At 42.2% G+C, this 18,725-nt stretch overlaps 1 protein-coding gene across 1 annotated transcript in view; it reads right to left on the bottom strand.

Annotated features, from left to right (window-relative positions):
• LOC134321174 (protoheme IX farnesyltransferase, mitochondrial) overlaps positions 1-18,725 on the bottom strand; it is a 38,112-nt gene that overhangs the window by 3,041 nt on the left and 16,346 nt on the right. Inside the window, exons 5-6 of the mRNA XM_063002772.1 lie at positions 8,616-8,686; positions 1,560-1,792 (exon numbers count right to left, since the gene is read on the bottom strand). Coding sequence (XP_062858842.1) covers positions 1,560-1,792; positions 8,616-8,686 — 304 coding nt within the window. The remainder of the gene's footprint in view (positions 1-1,559; positions 1,793-8,615; positions 8,687-18,725) is intronic.

The following is an 18,725-nucleotide window of genomic DNA, read 5'->3' as shown; positions in this document are numbered from 1 at the left end:
GGCCCGCTTGTGTGTGTGTGTATATGCACGAGTGTGTGTTTTGGCTTCTGCTTGTATAAACACTCGTGTAGCTAAATCCTCTGAGGAAACCCTAAGCTGGACTTTCTCACCACAGAGCATGCTCCAATTAGCACCGGGGCACCGTCCCACAATTCTGCACTGACCCCAGACCTGTTCATTTACCTTGCTTTATTTATTTATTTATTTTTCAGATCACTTTTTACCATGCCCTGAAATCACTGGGTGCAATGAAGTAAAACCCCAGACATCGTGGGAGTCTGGCCTCCCATTTCCCTCAGACATAGCCAATCATGTCTGCATGTAGAACCCCGACTGGCTGACAGCACAGCTGGGGATTCGAACCCTGGATCCCAGCGCTAGTAGCTGTTTGTATTAGTACAAGTGCAGTGTGTGTTTATTATAGGTGCAGTAGGTGTGTGTAAAATGAGTGCGTGTACTATAAGTGTGTGTATGTGTGTAGATTAAGTGTGTGTATGTGTGTAAAATGAGTGTGTGTGTGTATACATTACGTGTGTTAAACGTGTGTGTGCATTTGTGTGTATTGTGTGTGTATATCAAGTGTGTTAAATGTGTATAGTACATGTGTGTATTAGTACAAGTATGTGTGTGTATTGGAATTAGTGTGTATGTATTGTGTGTGTGTGTGTATATATTGTGTGTATATTAAGTGTGTTAAATGCGTGTGTGTAAAATGAGTGTGTGTATATTAAGTGTGTTAAATGTGTGTAGTATGTGTGTGTATTAGTACAAGTATGTGTGTGTATTGTGTGTATGTGTGTGTATTAAGACAAGTATGTGTGTGTATTGGAATTAGTGCGTGTGTGTGTGTGTATTGTGTGTATGTGTGTGTATTAGTACAAGTATGTGTGTGTATTGGAATTAGTGTGTATGTATTGTGTGTGTGTGTGTATATATTGTGTGTATATTAAGTGTGTTAAATGCGTGTGTGTAAAATGAGTGTGTGTATATTAAGTGTGTTAAATGTGTGTAGTATGTGTGTGTGTGTGTATTAGTACAAGTATGTGTGTGTATTGTGTGTGTGTGTATTAAGACAAGTATGTGTGTGTATTGGAATTAGTGTGTGTGTATTGTGTGTGTATTGGAATTAGTGTGTGTGTATTGTGTGTGTATTGGAATTAGTGTGTGTGTATTGTGTGTTAAATGTGTGTAATAAATGCGTGTGTGTAAAATGAGTGTGTGTATATTAAGTGTGTTAAATGTGTGTAGTACGTGTGTGTGTTAGTACAAGTATGTGTGTGTATTAAGTGTGTTAAATGTGTGTAGTGTGTGTGTGTGTGTATTTGTACGTGTGAGTTGTGTGTATGTTAAGTGTGTTAAATGAGTGTGTGTGTATAATAAGTGTATTAAATGTGAATAGTAAGTGTGTGTGTATTAGTACAAGTATGTGTGTGTATATTAAGTGTGTTAAATGTGTGTAGTGTGTGTGTATTGGCATTATGTGTGTGTGTATTGTGTTAAATACTGTAATAAGTGTGTGTGTGTGTATTATAGGTGTATATTGCGTTAAGTGGACAGACCTGGTTCTAGAGCTCCGGTAGCGGCGGTCCAGCCCATGACGGGAGGGATGGCCCCCACCAGCGACCCCACCCAAGTGTTGGTGATGCTGAGCCGCTTCAGCGGGGTGTAACAGCACGTGTACAGGAAGATGTTCAGCGCCCCCAGGAAGCCGGTTAGGGGGTTCACGGCCAGGGTCAACAGGGTCACGCCGGGGACGCCACACGCCAGAGCGAATGATACGGCGTGGAGTGGACTGAGGGGAGAGAACAACAAACATGAGTTACCTACGGTGTGTGTGACGACGTTTAGCTGCGCAGGGTCCAGTACCAATTCCAGTACCTTACTGGTGAAGACCAACATGACCTGAGACCCATTTGGTCATCATGTTTGCAGTAGAAGCGCTGAGGCATTCAAACCCAACTACACTGTACCTACTGTTTACCGTTAAGCATGTTTGTGGTGCTCCAAGAGAAGCCATATGGACACCCTATAATGAGCTGGCTGGACACACCATTCCAAAACCGTAAGCATTAATACAGCACAACTCCAGGTTGCCAGATCCTCCATACAATATGTCCAAAAGTAAATGGAACAGTGGTCTTTTGTTAAGCATGTTTGTGGTGCTCCTAGGGACACCCAACCCCAAGCTGGTTGGACAGCTCATTCCAAAACCATGAGCATCAACACAGCACAACTCCGGGTTGCCAGATCCTCGGTACAATATGTACAAAGTGAACGGAACAGTGGTCTCCTGCCAAGGTTAAACCATATGCTGGGAGTAAATTAATCAAACCCAACTACTGGTGCTCCAAGGGCATGGTGCTCCAAGAGTGGCCATATGGACACCCAATCACGAGCTGGTTGGACACCTCATTCCAAAACCATGAGCATTAATACAGCGCAACTCCGGGTTGCCAGATCCTCCATACAATATGCACAAAGTAAATAGAACAAGGTTGCACCGTATGGCCATATAAACACCCAATCATGAGCTGGCTGGACATACCATTCCAAAACCATGAGCATTAATACAGCGCAACTCCGGGTTGCCAGATCCCAAGTACAATATGTACAAAGTAAATGGAACAATGTTGCACCGTATTTACATTTACATTTTCAGCATTTAGCAGACGCTTTTATCCAAAGCGACTTACAGTCGTGACAGTATACAGTCTAAGCAATTGAGGGTTAAGGGCCTTGCTCAAGGGCCCAACAGTTGCAACCTGGCAGATGTAAGGCTTAAACCGGCAACCCTCTGATTACTAGTCCAGCACCTTAACCACTAGGTTACAGCTGCCCCGTATGAACAGCTTTGGAATGAACTGGAACATCAGTTGAAGCTTTCTTGACCAACACAGTGCCCAGCTATAAGAATGCTCTTTTGACTGAATGGGCACAAATTCCCACAGACATATAAAGTCCTGTGAGAAGCCATATCAGAAGAGCGGCTGTTGTTCTAGCGGTCACTCCATTTAAACATTGTTTTTTTAAACGAGAAAGTGTCAGAATACTTTAGGCCATATAGTGTATATCATCCACCCCCAGCATCCAGGCATTTTATACGTCGTACGTCGTATATCATAAAGAATCGTGTAAAATCCTGAAGTGTTTTGATGTAGACGCAGCGCCCGGAAAAGTTCTAAAAAAAACCACGTAAATAAAAAGCAGCTGGCACGATAAGCGTTCCTGTACGCCGAGCGTGTCGGAACAAAGAGGTCTGGACGCGTGCTGCGGATCAAACCCCGCACGGGCCCGTCGGAGGGAACGTTTATTAAAAGCAGGCGAGGCCTGGTTCGAATTCGCGGCTACGTATTCTGTAAATGAAAGGGAGATGCTGATAGAGGGAAGGAGACGGGGGGAGACGGGGGAGACGTTTCTGCTCTACTGTGGGAGATTCCACTTTAATGTGATTACTGCTGTTATGACTGTTGCATGTGGCGTGTGTGCGTGTGTGTGTGTGTGTGAGGGGGCTCGGCGATGACTGATGGTTGAACGCAACTTCGCTCTTCTCCCGAACAAAGCCCGGCCGAGAATCCGATACGCAACCCGACGCGGCGAAGGCACGATGTAGCGCGAACTCGAGAAATAACGCTCCGCTAGCTACCATAACGAATGCTCCCCGACTGTGGCTGCGTCCCAAACCGCACGCTGCCGTATTACCGCACGTCAAAATAATACCCCACCTCCGGAGGCTTTTCCAGCTTATCATGGTGGACTGTTTTGACAGTGCGGTCAGATTCAATTTAGAAAATTTAGCAGCGTCGCAGCCCGCGACAGTTTGACTGGCGGTAATTGTGTGCCGCTGCTAGCTTCGCAGAAGCGTACGGATACAGTAGCGCACTTCTTATCCGCGGTATTAGCTTAAACGTGGTGAGTCTCTGTCAGGGTATTGCCGCTTTATCCTGGTCGGGGTCATTATGGGTCCGGTGTTATCGGGGAAACACTAGGCGCAAGGCAGGAATACCCTGGACAGTGGACTCCAGGTTGCCAGATCATCCGACAAAGTGTCAATCCATCGCAGGGACACAGCCAATCATGTCCAGCTGGTTGGACATTCCATTCCAGAACCATAAGCACTAATACAGCGCAACTCCAGGTTGCCAGATCATCCGACAGGGTTCCAATCCATCGCAGGGCTTTGGTCATCCTCGCCCCCCTCAGACACAGCCAATCATGTCTGGCTAAAGGAGAGGACAGCTAAGATTCAAATAAGGGACCTAGAATTCACAGGTTGCCAGATCATGCAACAGGGTGCCAATCCATCTCAGGGCTTTGGTCATTCTCGCCCCCTCAGACACATCCAATCATGTCTGCCTGGGCGATAGCACAGCTAAGATTCAAATAAGGGACCTAGAATTCACAGGTTGCCAGATCATGCAACAGGGTGCCAATCCATCTCAGGGCTTTGGTCATTCTCGCCCCCTCAGACACATCCAATCATGTCTGCCTGGGCGATAGCACAGCTAAGATTCAAATAAGGGACCTAGAATTCACAGGTTGCCAGATCATCCGACAGGGTGCCAATCCATCGCAGGGCTTTGGTCATCCTCGCCCCCTCAGACACAGCCAATCATGACGCAAATATTCTTTAACTATCAGTGAACTCCAGGTTGCCAGATCATCCGACAGAGTGCCAATCCATCACAGAGCCAATCATGTGCGGCTGGGTGATAGCACAGCTCTGATTCGATTAAGGGACCTAAAATTTCCTGCAAACATTCTTTATAAGTCAGTGAACTCCAGGTTGCCAGATCATCCTAATTTTATCACCCTTATTTGACCAATCACACCATAAATCCCATCAGCAAACACACGGCACCCCGCTTCTCCCACACTGGAACCAATCAGGCTCCGATCGCACCCGACTCCAGTTCCAGAACCCGGTGGGTTCTGAGGCGCCGCCGACGGCCAAAGTTCAGGCCTCTGATCCTCTCAACACGCCGATCGGGTTTCTCTTTCAGACAAAACAATCGGGACGGAATTCCAGAAGCTTCGATCTGTGTGGCGCGTCCTGGAATCATTTAGTATCTGAATCGCACCGAGTATCGCAAAAACGCGTTCAGTACGCGGTGAATGTTTAGTCTGTAACGTTCCTGACTGGGTTTTCTGACCCTGTTTGGGTAACTCAAAATATTTCTCTGCTGGAGCGCTAATCCAATTTAAAGTTACTTTAAGCTTTTAAAAATGATTTCTGTAATCTCCTGTGTATATGAATAAAATGTGAACTTCTTTAAAAAGTGGGTAAAAAATAAATGAACAATAAAATAATTAATTGATCATAAAATAAAAATACTAAAATAATAAATAAATAATAAATAAAAATAATAAATAAAATAAATAGTAAAATAATAAATAAATAAAATAATAATAATAAAATAAAACAATGAAATAATAAAGAAATAAAATAATAAAAAATAAAAATAAAATAATAATAATAAAAAATTTAAATAAAATTATATTAAAATAAAAATTCAAATAATAATAAATACTAATAAAATAACAATAAACAATAATAATAAAATTATACAAAAATAATAAATTAATAATAATAATAATAAAATAATAATAATTCCCCCATCAATGTCCCAATTTCGTCATTGCCAATTCCTGATCTTAAATCCTCTCTCGCGTGCGAAACCCCTGATCTGATCGAGGAGAGCCGGATCACCGCACAAGCCCCCCTGCGACACGTGCCCGGACTTCAAAGGCTGCGGAGATCTGACACGGCGCGGTGTTTGTATTTGCCCGAGTAAACAGGTCACTCCGTGCCAAGGCTAACAGAGCTAACGATACGTTTGAGCGACGACGTTTCGGCATAGTGGGTCTGCGTGCAGGCGCGAGCGTGCCGCCGTTTGTTTTTGGGTGTCGGCTGCACCTCTGCTGAGCTCGTCAGGTACGTACACACACGTGAATGAACCAAGTTTCTTCTAAATACTTTAAAGGATCAAACAGTTTATTGATCAAACGGTTGAGAGGTTCATATCACCGTAGCAACCAAGGTATATTCCCCAACACCAAAAACGATATCATTTGGTCAATAAAAGCCAAATTTTTGGTTTATGGTCTCTGTACAGATTTTTTTTTTTTAACGGGTTCACTTGGTCCAGGGTTTAAAAGAGTTTCACATGGGCTCATTTCTGAGCAGGACCAACTATGGAGAATTCACGCCCTTCCAGCCTGAAGATCAGAAGAAGCTTGTAAAAGGGTTTTGTTTAAAACCGAGCTGGAGTTAATGGACGTCTGCTGAAGGTGAGACAGAATGGTGGCGTTTGGTAGAAACATCCCGTCGCTGTACCATCCCGATTAAGTCAACAGGTCAAGGTTCAAGTTTTTCTGGGAGAGCTGTGAGGAAAAACGAGCGGTCGGTCCAGGCATTCCAGCACCGTGTGTGTGTGTGTGTGTGTGTGTGTGTGTAAATGGACAGGGTGGGATTAACAAACTGTTTGGTTTGGACTGTTTGGATTGGATGGAGTGTTTAAACCAGCCTGATGTTGACTGATCAGCTCTTTGTTGTGGATCAGAGGATTTTCACTATCAGAATCTATTAGCAAATGTGATTAGCAACCAGCTAAGCAGGACTTGTGTTTACACGGTCATGCCGGGGGTTTGGATAAGCGCTGATAAGAGCGGCCAGCCATTAACAAGAGAGTAAATTTAAAAAAAGCTTTTAAAGCAAAGAAAAGTCAAATACATTTTTGTAAACACACTAATACAGTAATATACATTATTATCATAATTATAGTTATTATTATTATTGTTGTTCTTTATAAACATAATAATAATAATAGTAATAACAACAATAATAATAATAATAATATTAATAATAATAGACAGATAGATAGATACTTTATTGATAGATACTGTTTCAGCTCGTCTATAAGATCCGTCCATTTAATTTTTCTTTTAAACCATGATGTTTCATCACTTAATACGTTTATGTTTATTCATCAGGATAAATAACAATAAATAAAATAAAATCGGGTGGGCAAGCATAATTTGCCACTTGTTATTGATCCCAAAGGAAATTAAAGAAATAATAATAATGACAACAATAATAATAAATACCGCTAATTATATTAATAACACATTATTATTATTATTATCATCATTATGTTTATAAAGAACAATAACAATTATTTATTATTATTATTATTATTATTATTAATAATAATAATAGTAATAAAAATAATACTTTGATTATTATTATTAATAATATTGTTATTGTTTAATAATAATTAAATTTTGTTTATTATTATTATTATTATTGAATAATATTGTTATTATTGTTTTGTTTAATAGTAATAATAATAATAATAATAATAATAATAATAATAATTTTAACAATAGAAATAATACTACTACCAATAATATGTTTTTATTTAAAAAAAATATTATTATATATTATACTAAGTTATTATTTGGTTTAATAATTATAATAATAATAATAACAATAATAATGTTATTACTAATAATAACAATAAGAATAATAAAACTATTACTAATAATAATGTTTTTATTTTTTAAATTATTAGTATTATTTAGTTTATTATTACAATAATCACTATTATTATTATTATTATTATTATTAATAATAATAATAATAATAATAATAACAAGTGGCAAATTATGCTTGCCCACCCGATTTTATTTTATTTATTGTTATTTATCCTGATGACTAAACATAAACGTATTAAGTGATGAAACATCATGGTTTAAAAGAAAACTTAAATGGACGGATCTTATAGACGAGCTGAAACAGTCGTGGTCCTAATCTTCAGTTCTGACCCGCTGCACCACCTGAACTCCCCGACACCCTCATTTTACCAACTACACCATGAATCCCATCAGCAAACACACGGCACCCCGCTTCTCCCACACTGGAACCAATCAGGCTCCGATCGCACCCGACTCCAGTTCCAGAACCCGGTGGGTTCTGAGGCGCTGCTGACGGCCAAAGTTCAGGCCTCTGATCCTCTCGACACGCCGATCGGGTTTCTCTTTCAGACAAAACAATCGGGACGGAATTCCAGGGCAGTTCGATCTGTGCGGCGCGTCCTGGAATTATATAGCATCTGAATCGCGCCGAGTATCCATTTTATTAGGAACACTGTGCTAGCACTGGGACTCCAGCTGCACCAAGCCCAGCTTTAACACCTTAATATCAATGATTTCCTTCAAGAATTTGGTTCCTTCATGCTGCTACTGTCCTGTTTGACTCAACCCTAGTTTACATCACTAGAATATCAAATAAGAGTATTTTATTTATTGAATAGGATTTTAACGTCATGTTTTATACACTTTGGTTACATTAATGACTGAAACAGTATTTACTGGTTATACAACATTCATCAGTTCAAGTTTAATGTCAAACACAGTCATGGACTGCACGTCTTTGGACTGTGGGAGGTAACCGGAGCTCCCGGAGGAAATCCACACAGACACGGGGAGAACATGCAAACTCCACACAGAAATGACCCAGACCCCTCCACCTGGGGATCGAACCCAGGACCTTCTTGCTGCGAGGCGATCTAATTTTACATTCCTATGTACAGTCTGCATTTTCGAAGCAAACTCACCTTACTTGTCCTCTGACCAGCGGCCTGTTTTTCGTCCGGTTCATGTTGGAATCGAACGGCACCTCGAAGTACTGCGGAGAGGAGAGAGTCAATCGGTCAACATGGGATACGACCAAGACACCACAACACGCTCAGTACCATCAATTCCAGTCCTAATAAGCTGCACATACTATGTGAAGAGTTTACAGAAACAAACACACCAGTTGGTCATCTAGCTACTTTAAATTGCCACTAGGTGTAATCAAGTGGGTTTGTGCTGAAATGCCAACAATAGTGGATTAGTGATCCGAAGGTTGCTGGTTCAAACCTCACCACCACCTTGAGCAAGACTCTTAACTCTGAATTGTGACCTTGTACAACACAAGCGATTGATTGTATTTCGCTGCGGATAAACGTGCCAGCTGAATGCAGTGCTAAATACCCATTTTTCCAGCTGTGCTGCGTACCCAGTGTGCCCCCCATCAGGATGCAGATGTTATTGAATATGAAAGAATAAAAAAGTTGATGCATTGATGCAATTCCAGTCCTGAAACTCGACGTAAGCTCATTAAGCTCATTAATTAAAACATTAAAACATTTCTATAAGATCCACACACAGCCACACAAGCACTGAGAACTCAGGTTCCATCCTTGCCACCGGCTGCTCTATGTGCGTAGTTTGTCCTTCGATTGTAAATATGCGTTTCTGTCTTGCGCCCAGCGTTTCCAGGTTGCCCCCGACCCTCCCCAGAACCAGTGAGAATGAATAACACCGCCTCCAATCCTAAAGCATGCTGCACTTCCTTCTGGAGAAGTTATATACACCGATATATACTCAGGCACTCACACGGGCTCCGGGAGTGTGAAGGTTCTCCTCTGCGGTGCATGAGGGGACGATTATAAGGAGACCCACTTATTCCTTTTGTTTTATGGCCTTTCTAGTGGGGAGTCGTCTCAAAAGCCACCCTGGGGGTCGTCCGGAGCCAGGAACCGGTTCTTTTCTCCGCACGCGTGACGAGTGGGCTGTTCCACACCTAACGATCTAAACAGATCTTTTGACCGCTGAATACGGGGACGCAATATAGCGGACATGAAATAGCTAATAAACAGACGAGATTTAGTGATCGGGACTGGAAAAGACTGGACTTACACTTGTACTGGACCATGTAGTCCATGCTCTTGAGATTTCAATTATTTCTGTAACTCTGTCTGAAAAAGCCTGTCCAGTTACTTTCTGTACCTATATAACTAAGTACAGAACAGAATTACATGTCCCCATTAAAAGGTACATGGAACAGTTGTGCCTTCCTAAAGCCAGGGGGAAAAAAAACACCTTAGTTTAATAGGAAATTTGTCCGGATGGTCAGATGTAACCAAAGAACCACTAAATAAAACAAGATGCTTGAACACGGGCGTGTCTATCCACTGCCAAATGAGCTGCATCTGTGCTCCACAATCAGAAACGACCCGATTTCGACTCGGCTGATCACCTGGTCGTTTGTTCCTGATCATATGAACACAAAGCCTACAAGGCTGTAGTGATGGTGGCCAAAAATATGGTGGCAATCTGGTCCCACTGTGGTTTACAAGATGTTACGTAAAGCCTCACAAGGGCGCGTTCGTGTACAAGTTCATTTTGTGTCTATGTGCCTGTTAAAATTAGTTTATTTAATTAATATTTTAGGCTCGCGACCCACCTAATGTAAAGCTCGCTCGCTCCTTTACCACAGACACGGCCTCATAACACAAGAGACGCACCGGATTTTCTTCCTTCTGCTTCAATTTTCTCTTCTTGTACATTTTGGGATTATTTGTAAATATTTCTCAGCATCACTTGTTGGAAAACCGGCTCAGTTAAACGCTGATGTGGAAACACTGGCATCTAGTGGCGGGGTGTGGTCACTTTGTGGGTCACAAAATCGGCATGCACTGTGGGAGATGCAGTTTATGTACGATTTTACAGCGTAGTTTGAGACAGTCATTACGTAAAATGACGCCGTGGGCGTGACACGTGCCCTAGTGCAATATCACACACACACACACACACAAAATAATAAATAAATAAATAAATACATGACTGTCATGGATTCAAATCCCTCCGTTTTATTCTGTTTAAATCCCAAAATTGGCTGTAATAAAATACTACAAATTTGTAATTAAGAAACGACCAAACAGCAGCAATAGGAAGGTGGCGCAGCGGTAAAAACACACTGGAACACCGGAGCTGGGATCTCGTATCGAGTCTCGGCTCTGCCTGCCGGCTGAGGCTGAGCGGCCACGTGGACGACGATTGGCCTGTTGTTCAGATATGGGTGGGATTAAGCCGGATAGGGTCTCTCTCTCTCATAACTAATGCAATTACGACTCCTGCTGGCTGATCGATGGCGCCTGCACAGAGACAGGGTGCGTCTCTCCGTACACAGCGCTGATCCGCATCGCACTCGTCAAAGCGTAGGTGACGAGATGCATACGGAATGCTGCCCACGTGTCGGAGGGGGGCGTGGGTCAGCTTCGTTCTCCCGAATCAGAGCGGGGATCGGCATCGGTGGAGAAAAGTGTGGAAACTGTCTAACAGACGAGAAAAAGTTACGATTTATTATTACAAGCGTACGCAAAGTTTTGACTTGTACCGCATGTATGAATTTCATTAAAAGTCTTGGAAACTACGCCCCAGCGCGATGCCACACAAAAGAAAAATAGATATGATTCATGACGAGTGTTTGCTTGCTTTGGCTCGGCTCGTCCCAACACCCTTCTGGGGTAGAAAAAAAAAGAAAAAGGAAAATAAGTGAGTGAACATGAATGGCATGATTGTCGTATTGGCGGCGTTTCATCTCCACACACTTTTCAACGGTCTTTGTCGTACGCTGGGCGGACAGTTTTACCAGCGACGTATCAACAAGCTGACAAAACCGCTCAAAGTTACAGGAATGAAAAAAAAAAACCCACAGCGTCACGGCGTCACAAGAGATTTATTGTTTTTCATTTTCTTTCGGCAGCTTTTCCAGCAGGACAAAGTCATTCGAGATGACGGGTGAGGAAGGGGGGGGGGGGGGGGTGCTGAAGTGGAACATGTGCACTGTGGAGTCTAGGTTTAATTCTCTATTTTGAGCCCAAGTTGGAGCCTGGGTGTAGGCCCGGGTCGGGTCCGGTGCAGTTGATTAATTATGAATAAACAAACAGATAAACAGAATTATTAGTTACACCGATCAGCCATAACATTAAAACCACCTCCTTGTTTCTACACTCACTGTCTATTTTATCAGCTCCACTTACCACATAGAAGCACTTAGTTCTACAATTACTGACTGTAGTCCATCTGTTTCTCTGCATGCTTCGTCACCACCCTTCATGCTGTTCTTCAATGGTCAGGACCCCCCACAGGACCACCACAGAGCAGGTATTATTTGGGTGGTGGATCATTCTCAGCACTGCACTGACACTGACATGGTGGTGGTGTGTTAGTGTGTGTTGTGCTGGTACGAGTGGATCAGACACAGCAGCGCTGCTGGAGTTTTTAAACACCTACCTAGTCGGTCCGCCTTGTAGACGTAAAGTCAGAGACGATCGCTCATCTATTGCTGCCGTTTGAGTCGGTCGTCTTCTAGACCTTCATCGGTGGTCACGGGACGCGGCCCACGGGGCGCTGTTGGCTGGATGTTTTTGGTTGGTGGACTATTCTCAGTCCGGCAGTGACAGTGAGGTGTTTAAAAACTCTGTCAGCGCTGCTGTGTCTGATCCACTCATCATTTTGCTTTCCTCGAGCTCACCAGTTATTGTCTGACGGGCCAGACCGCCGCACTGACGGTTCTGAAAATATTACCAAGAAACATCTCACAGCTTGTGGTTTTATGCTAACATGGTTACACTGAAAGTCCTGGGCCCCTGGGCATCGACGCTGCAGTCGGCAACTTGCACACTCGGGATGTCATCAAACGAGAAGAAAAAAATGATAATAATAACAGCTTTGACAACAGACCCCATGTCTTCCCCAAACCGGGACCAGAAAACCTTGTCTTGTCCAAGTCCATAAGTACCGCGATCATCCTAAACGCTTGATTAAATTTAGCCGAAAATAAACAAACCAAGACCTCAGGAATCTCCAGCGTGAACTAGAACTGAACGCCGTCCCATCACGCCTCAGAATGTTTAAACAAACGGACGTTAACACCACTCTATCCGCGCTATCTGGGAGTCGGAGTTTGTCCTCCGGTCCCTCGGTCTCAGTGAACTTGTAATCGTTTAGTCTCAGCTCTCCCCTCAGCATGGGAGCGTTGTGCCGTAAACAAGCTGGCGGGGGTTCAGCTGGAACGCTGACAAGCCTAAATAACGGTTACAGCGACGTGCTAAACAGCCGACATGCTAATAGGCTAATTACTGACGCGCTGCTGGGTTATCGCTGATTCACGGCAAATCGATGCAGCATTTAGCGGAGATGCTTTTATCCAAAGCGACTGAATACAGTTTGAGCAATTTGAGCAGCTTTGCAATGGTGGGGCTTGAACCGACAACCTTCTGGTTACTACCCCAGTACCTTAACCACCGAGCTACCACTGCCTACAGTATTCAAATAACACATTTACATTTGAAGAGTTTGAATACAAGTTGAGCAATTGAGGGTTAAGGGCCTTGCTCAGGGGCCCAACAGTGGCAACTTTGTGATGGTGGGGCTTGAACCGGCAACCTTCTGATTACTAGTCCGGTACCTTATCCATTTACATTTGCATCATTTAGCAGAGGCTTTTATCCAAAGCGACTTACGGGTTAAGGGCCTTGCTCAGGGGCCCAACAGTGGCAACTTTGTGATGGTGGGGCTTGAACCGACAACCTTCTGATTACTAGTCCGGTACCTTAACCATTAACATTTGCATCATTTAGCAGAGGCTTGTATCCAAAGCGACTTACGGGTTAAGGGCCTTGCTCAGGGGCCCAACAGTGGCAACTTTGTGATGGTGGGGCTTGAACCGACAACCTTCTGTTTACTAGTCCGGTACCTTATCCATTTACATTTGCATCATTTAGCAGAGGCTTTTATCCAAAGCGACTTACGGGTTAAGGGCCTTGCTCAGGGGCCCAACAGTGGCAACTTTGTGATGGTGGGGCTTGAACCGACAACCTTCTGATTACTAGTCCGGTACCTTAACCATTAACATTTGCATCAATTAGCAGAGGCTTTTATCCAAAGCGACTTACGGGTTAAGGGCCTTGCTCAGGGGCCCAACAGTGGCAACTTTGTGATGGTGGGGCTTGAACCGACAACCTTCTGATTACTAGTCCGGTACCTTAACCATTTACATTTGCATCAATTAGCAGAGGCTTTTATCCAAAGCGACTTACGGGTTAAGGGCCTTGCTCAGGGGCCCAACAGTGGCAACTTTGTGATGGTGGGGCTTGAACCGACAACCTTCTGATTACTAGTCCGGTACCTTAACCATTAACATTTGCATCATTTAGCAGCCGCTTTTATCCAAAGCGACTTACGGGTTAAGGGCCTTGCTCAGGGGCCCAACAGTGGCAACTTTGTGATGGTGGGGCTTGAACCGACAACCTTCTGATTACTAGTCCGGTACCTTAACCATTAACATTTGCATCATTTAGCAGAGGCTTGTATCCAAAGCGACTTACGGGTTAAGGGCCTTGCTCAGGGGCCCAACAGTGGCAACTTTGTGATGGTGGGACTTGAACAGACAGCCTTCTGATTACTAGTCCAGTACCTTATCCATTTACATTTGCGGGATTTAGCAGACGCTTTTATCCAATTATGACTGAATACAATTTGAGCAGTTAAGGGTTAAGGGCCTTGCTCAGGGGCCCAACAGTGGCAACTTGGCAGTGGTGGGGCTTGAACAGACAGCCTTCTGATTCCTAGTCCAGTACCTTATTTGCTGAGCTACCCCTGCTTACAATATACAAGCACAGTGGTATCCAGTTATGACTGAATACAATTTGAGGAGTTGAGGGTTAAGGGCCTTGCTCAGGGGCCCAACAGTAGCAACTTGTGGGGCTTGAACTAGCAACCTTAACCACTGAGCTGCGCTACCACTTCCACCCCACTGCGTTTTTGTACTTCTACGTTCTCATATTCCGGAAGCGACGCACCCCTTTACGTTCCTTGACGTATCCCAGGTTCGTAGCTTCGCCGCTTGGCTTCGTTCGCAGACGTTTCTGATGGATGATGTCAGTCCGCGGCGGCCGGGAGCTGGAGCCGGGGGCTTAGCCGCGGCGGCCCGGGGTCCGGGAGGTTAGCAGACGTACATGGGAGAGGGAAGCTAGTTCGTCATCCCTAACCTGAACGTCAGATCGGATCACAGGGGCCACCGCTCAGTCCGAGCGCCGCCTGATTTTCCCATGGGTGCTGAAGACTGATGCCAGAGTGGCGTTACGATGAATTACTACGGTGACGCTGTACGAATGATCCTGGTTATTCTCTCAATATAGCGGCCGCTTTATTAGGAACACTTGTACACCTGCTCGTTTGTGTACCTGTCCAGCAAGCTGATCATGTGACAATTGCACAGTGCTATAAATCATAGACATGGATCAAGATTTGTTGGTGCAAGACTGCAAAAAATCCAGAAGTAAATCAAAATAAATAAAAACTGACTCATTTATCTGATTTATTTATTTAGGACTTATTTATCGGACTTAATAATCTAATTTATTTATTTATCTGACTTATTAATCTAATTTATTTATTTATCTGACTTATTAATCTAATTTATTTATTTATCTGATTTATTTATTTAGGACTTATTTATCTGACTTAATAATCTAATGTATTTATTTATCTGACTTATTAATCTAATTTATTTATTTATCTGATTTATTTATTTAGGACTTATTTATCGGACTTAATAATCTAATTTATTTATTTATCTGACTTATTAATCTAATTTATTTATTTATCTGACTTATTAATCTAATTTATTTATTTATCTGATTTATTTATTTAGGACTTATTTATCTGACTTAATAATCTAATGTATTTATTTATCTGACTTATTAATCTAATTTATTTATTTATCTGATTTATTTATTTAGGACTTATTTATCGGACTTAATAATCTAATTTATTTATTTATCGGACTTAATAATCTAATTTATTTATTTATCTGACTTATTAATCTAATTTATTTATTTATCTGATTTATTTATTTAGGACTTATTTATCTGACTTAATAATCTAATGTATTTATTTATCTGACTTATTAATCTAATTTATTTATTTATCTGATTTATTTATTTAGGACTTATTTATCTGACTTAATAATCTAATTTATTTATTTATCTGACTTATTAATCTAATTTATTTATTTATCTGATTTATTTATTTGATTTATTTACTTATTCATCTGATTTATTTATCTGATTTATTTACTTATTTATCTGATTTATTTATCTGATTTATTTATTTACTTATTTATCTGGCTTATTTATCCGATTTATTTATTTCTGATTTATTTATCCGATTTATTTATTTCTGATTTATTTATTTCTGATTTATTTATTTATTTACCCGATTTATTTATTTATTACCCTGATTTATTTATTTAACCGATTTATTTATTTATTTACTTATCTGACTTGTTTATTTATTTGACTTATTTATCTGATTTATTTATCTTATTTATTTACTTATCTGATTTATTTACTTAAATGATTTATTTACTTGTATGATTTATTTACTTATTTATCTGATTTATTTATTTATCTGATTTATTTATCTGATTTATTTATTTATCTGGTTTATTTATTTATTTGATTGATTTATTTATTTATCCAATTTATTCATTTATCAGATTTATTTATTTATCAGATTTACTTATTCATCCAATTTATTTCTTTATTTATCTGACTTATTTATCTGACTTATTTATTTTTATTTATTGGGTAGCAGTCACCTCACAGCAAGAAGGTCCTGGGTTTGATTCCCAGCTGAACCAGTCTGAGTCCTTTCTGTCTGGAGTTTTTTTTACTGAGTTTAATAGACTGGCACAAGCGGGGCATGTAAAGTGGTTTTAAGTACCGAATTCTTTACTAAGAAGCTCATTAATCAGCACCATTAATCTGAGCCTCTCACGATAAAACACATATGCAGATTAGCCGATATCCTTCATCCCTGCGGAGGTAAACACAGTCGCTGTGCTAACAGGACGAGTTCCTCTCCGAGTGTTGAACTCTGATAAGTTTGGCGTTTTTAATGAGAAGGTTCTGGGTCGCGTCCAGATGACCATTAGGTCTGTGTTTACTGGACTAGTGCACGGCCGGAGTTTGAGCGGATTAACTGAAAATGCAAACCCACCTCCCGTTATAAAGGGGGGTTTGTGCCCCGAGTAAGGATGTGATGTGGAATCTGGGGTCGCCGAGCTTGTAAAGCAGTGAGAATGGAAGCCGGTTGGTTGAGAATGATGCGAGGATGTTTGAGCGCTCATGTCTGCGCTGTGTACAGTGTTAGCGGAGGAAGTGATGAGTAAGCACGCGTGTTTACGCTGCGGCCCGTGTTTATAGATCGTATCCGGACCATGCAGCTGTGCGAGAGTGAAGCGATGCGAGAGACGTCTGAGAGTGTGGGCTTTTAAAACAGCCGCTCTCAACCTGGGGTGCAGAGTCAGACGTCCAGACGTGGTTGACGTTATAAAATGAATCGGCCACCTTGTACTCCAGCAGTAGAAAAATCGGACCCGTCAAGGTCATCGTCCAGCGGTAACTCATCAGCAAGGGTGGTATAGACCAGAGGTGCACCAAAAAAAGTGTGTGCTACCCACCAAGCCATCCCCAATTTTATTTATTTATTAGGATTTTAACGTCATGTTTTACACTTTGGTTACATTCATGACAGAAACGGTGGTTATTCACTTGCATGCTTTTGGACTGTGAGATGAAACCGGAGCACCCGGAGGAAACCCACACAGACACGGGGAGAACATGCAAACTCCACACAGAAAGGACCCGGACCGCCCCAGCTGGGGATCGAACCCAGGTCGTTCTTGCTGTGCCGCCCCCCAATAAATACTCTCACTCACTCACTTTCTTAACCGCTTATCCAATTAGGGTCGCCGGGGGGGTGCTGGAGCCTATCCCAGCTTTTCAATGGGCGCAAGGAACACAGTAACACCCTGGACGGGGCGCCAGTCTATTGCAGGGCAGACACACACACACACACACATACATACACCCATTCACCTATAGGACAATTCAGTGTCTCCAATTAACCTGACTGCATGTTTTTGGACTGTGGACGGAAACCGGAGCTCCCGGAGGAAACTCAATCAGACACGGGGAGGACATGCAAACAAACCCAGGACTTCTTGGTGTGAGGCGACAGTGCTACCCACCGAGCCATGGAGCCGCCCCCAATAAATAAATGAATAAATACATAAATAAATAAATACAAACAGTGTACGAGTCTAGCTCATAAGCCTCTAGAATACATTAATTTTGGCGTATTGGTGTATTTTGATTACGTTTTGCCAAACCAAACAACTAACTAACCAGAAGAACAATTAAACCAAGACAAACCATCTAATCAATTAAAACAGCTCTCAATAAACCACGTGTCATGACTAAACAGGGACACACATCCCACTGGAGGCGGCTTCATTATCCTAGCAGACGTCATTCTGCTAAAGACCTATCAACCAATCAAATCACTGGACCACAGTGGACCTGCCAACCAGCCAAACCCCCAACTAATAAACCAAACAAATCACCCCATGATCCAACCAAACAGCCAGGACGAGGAACCAGTCAAGCAATCAAACAGCCTGAACTAAAAAGCTGCTGGCGTCTGGCATGAAGAAGTGTGGTTCAATTCATGGCTACGACCTTTTAAAAGTGAATAAGTATTTATGATAAAGTGTATTTTAGTAAGAGAAGTAAGTAAGTAAGTTTAGTAAGTAAGGAACTCGAAGGAACCACTTTTCCAGAAGATCAGCCAAAAATATGGTTAAAAAACATCATTTCTTTCACCCACCACACAGTCACACAAACCTCAGGAGCTCAGAGATTCTTCCCTTTGTGTGTTCTTTACCCCCCATGTTTTATCAGCAGTTTGTGGACATGCCAGGACACAGGTCACAAACGTCTGCAAATCAAACGGCTTATTGTTCCAAACCGCAAAGACCGCGGCAC

Source organism: Trichomycterus rosablanca, chromosome 10 (genome assembly GCF_030014385.1).
Source record: "Trichomycterus rosablanca isolate fTriRos1 chromosome 10, fTriRos1.hap1, whole genome shotgun sequence".
Classification (NCBI taxonomy): Eukaryota; Metazoa; Chordata; class Actinopteri; order Siluriformes; family Trichomycteridae; genus Trichomycterus; species Trichomycterus rosablanca.
This window is presented reverse-complemented; position numbering and strand designations above follow the sequence as displayed.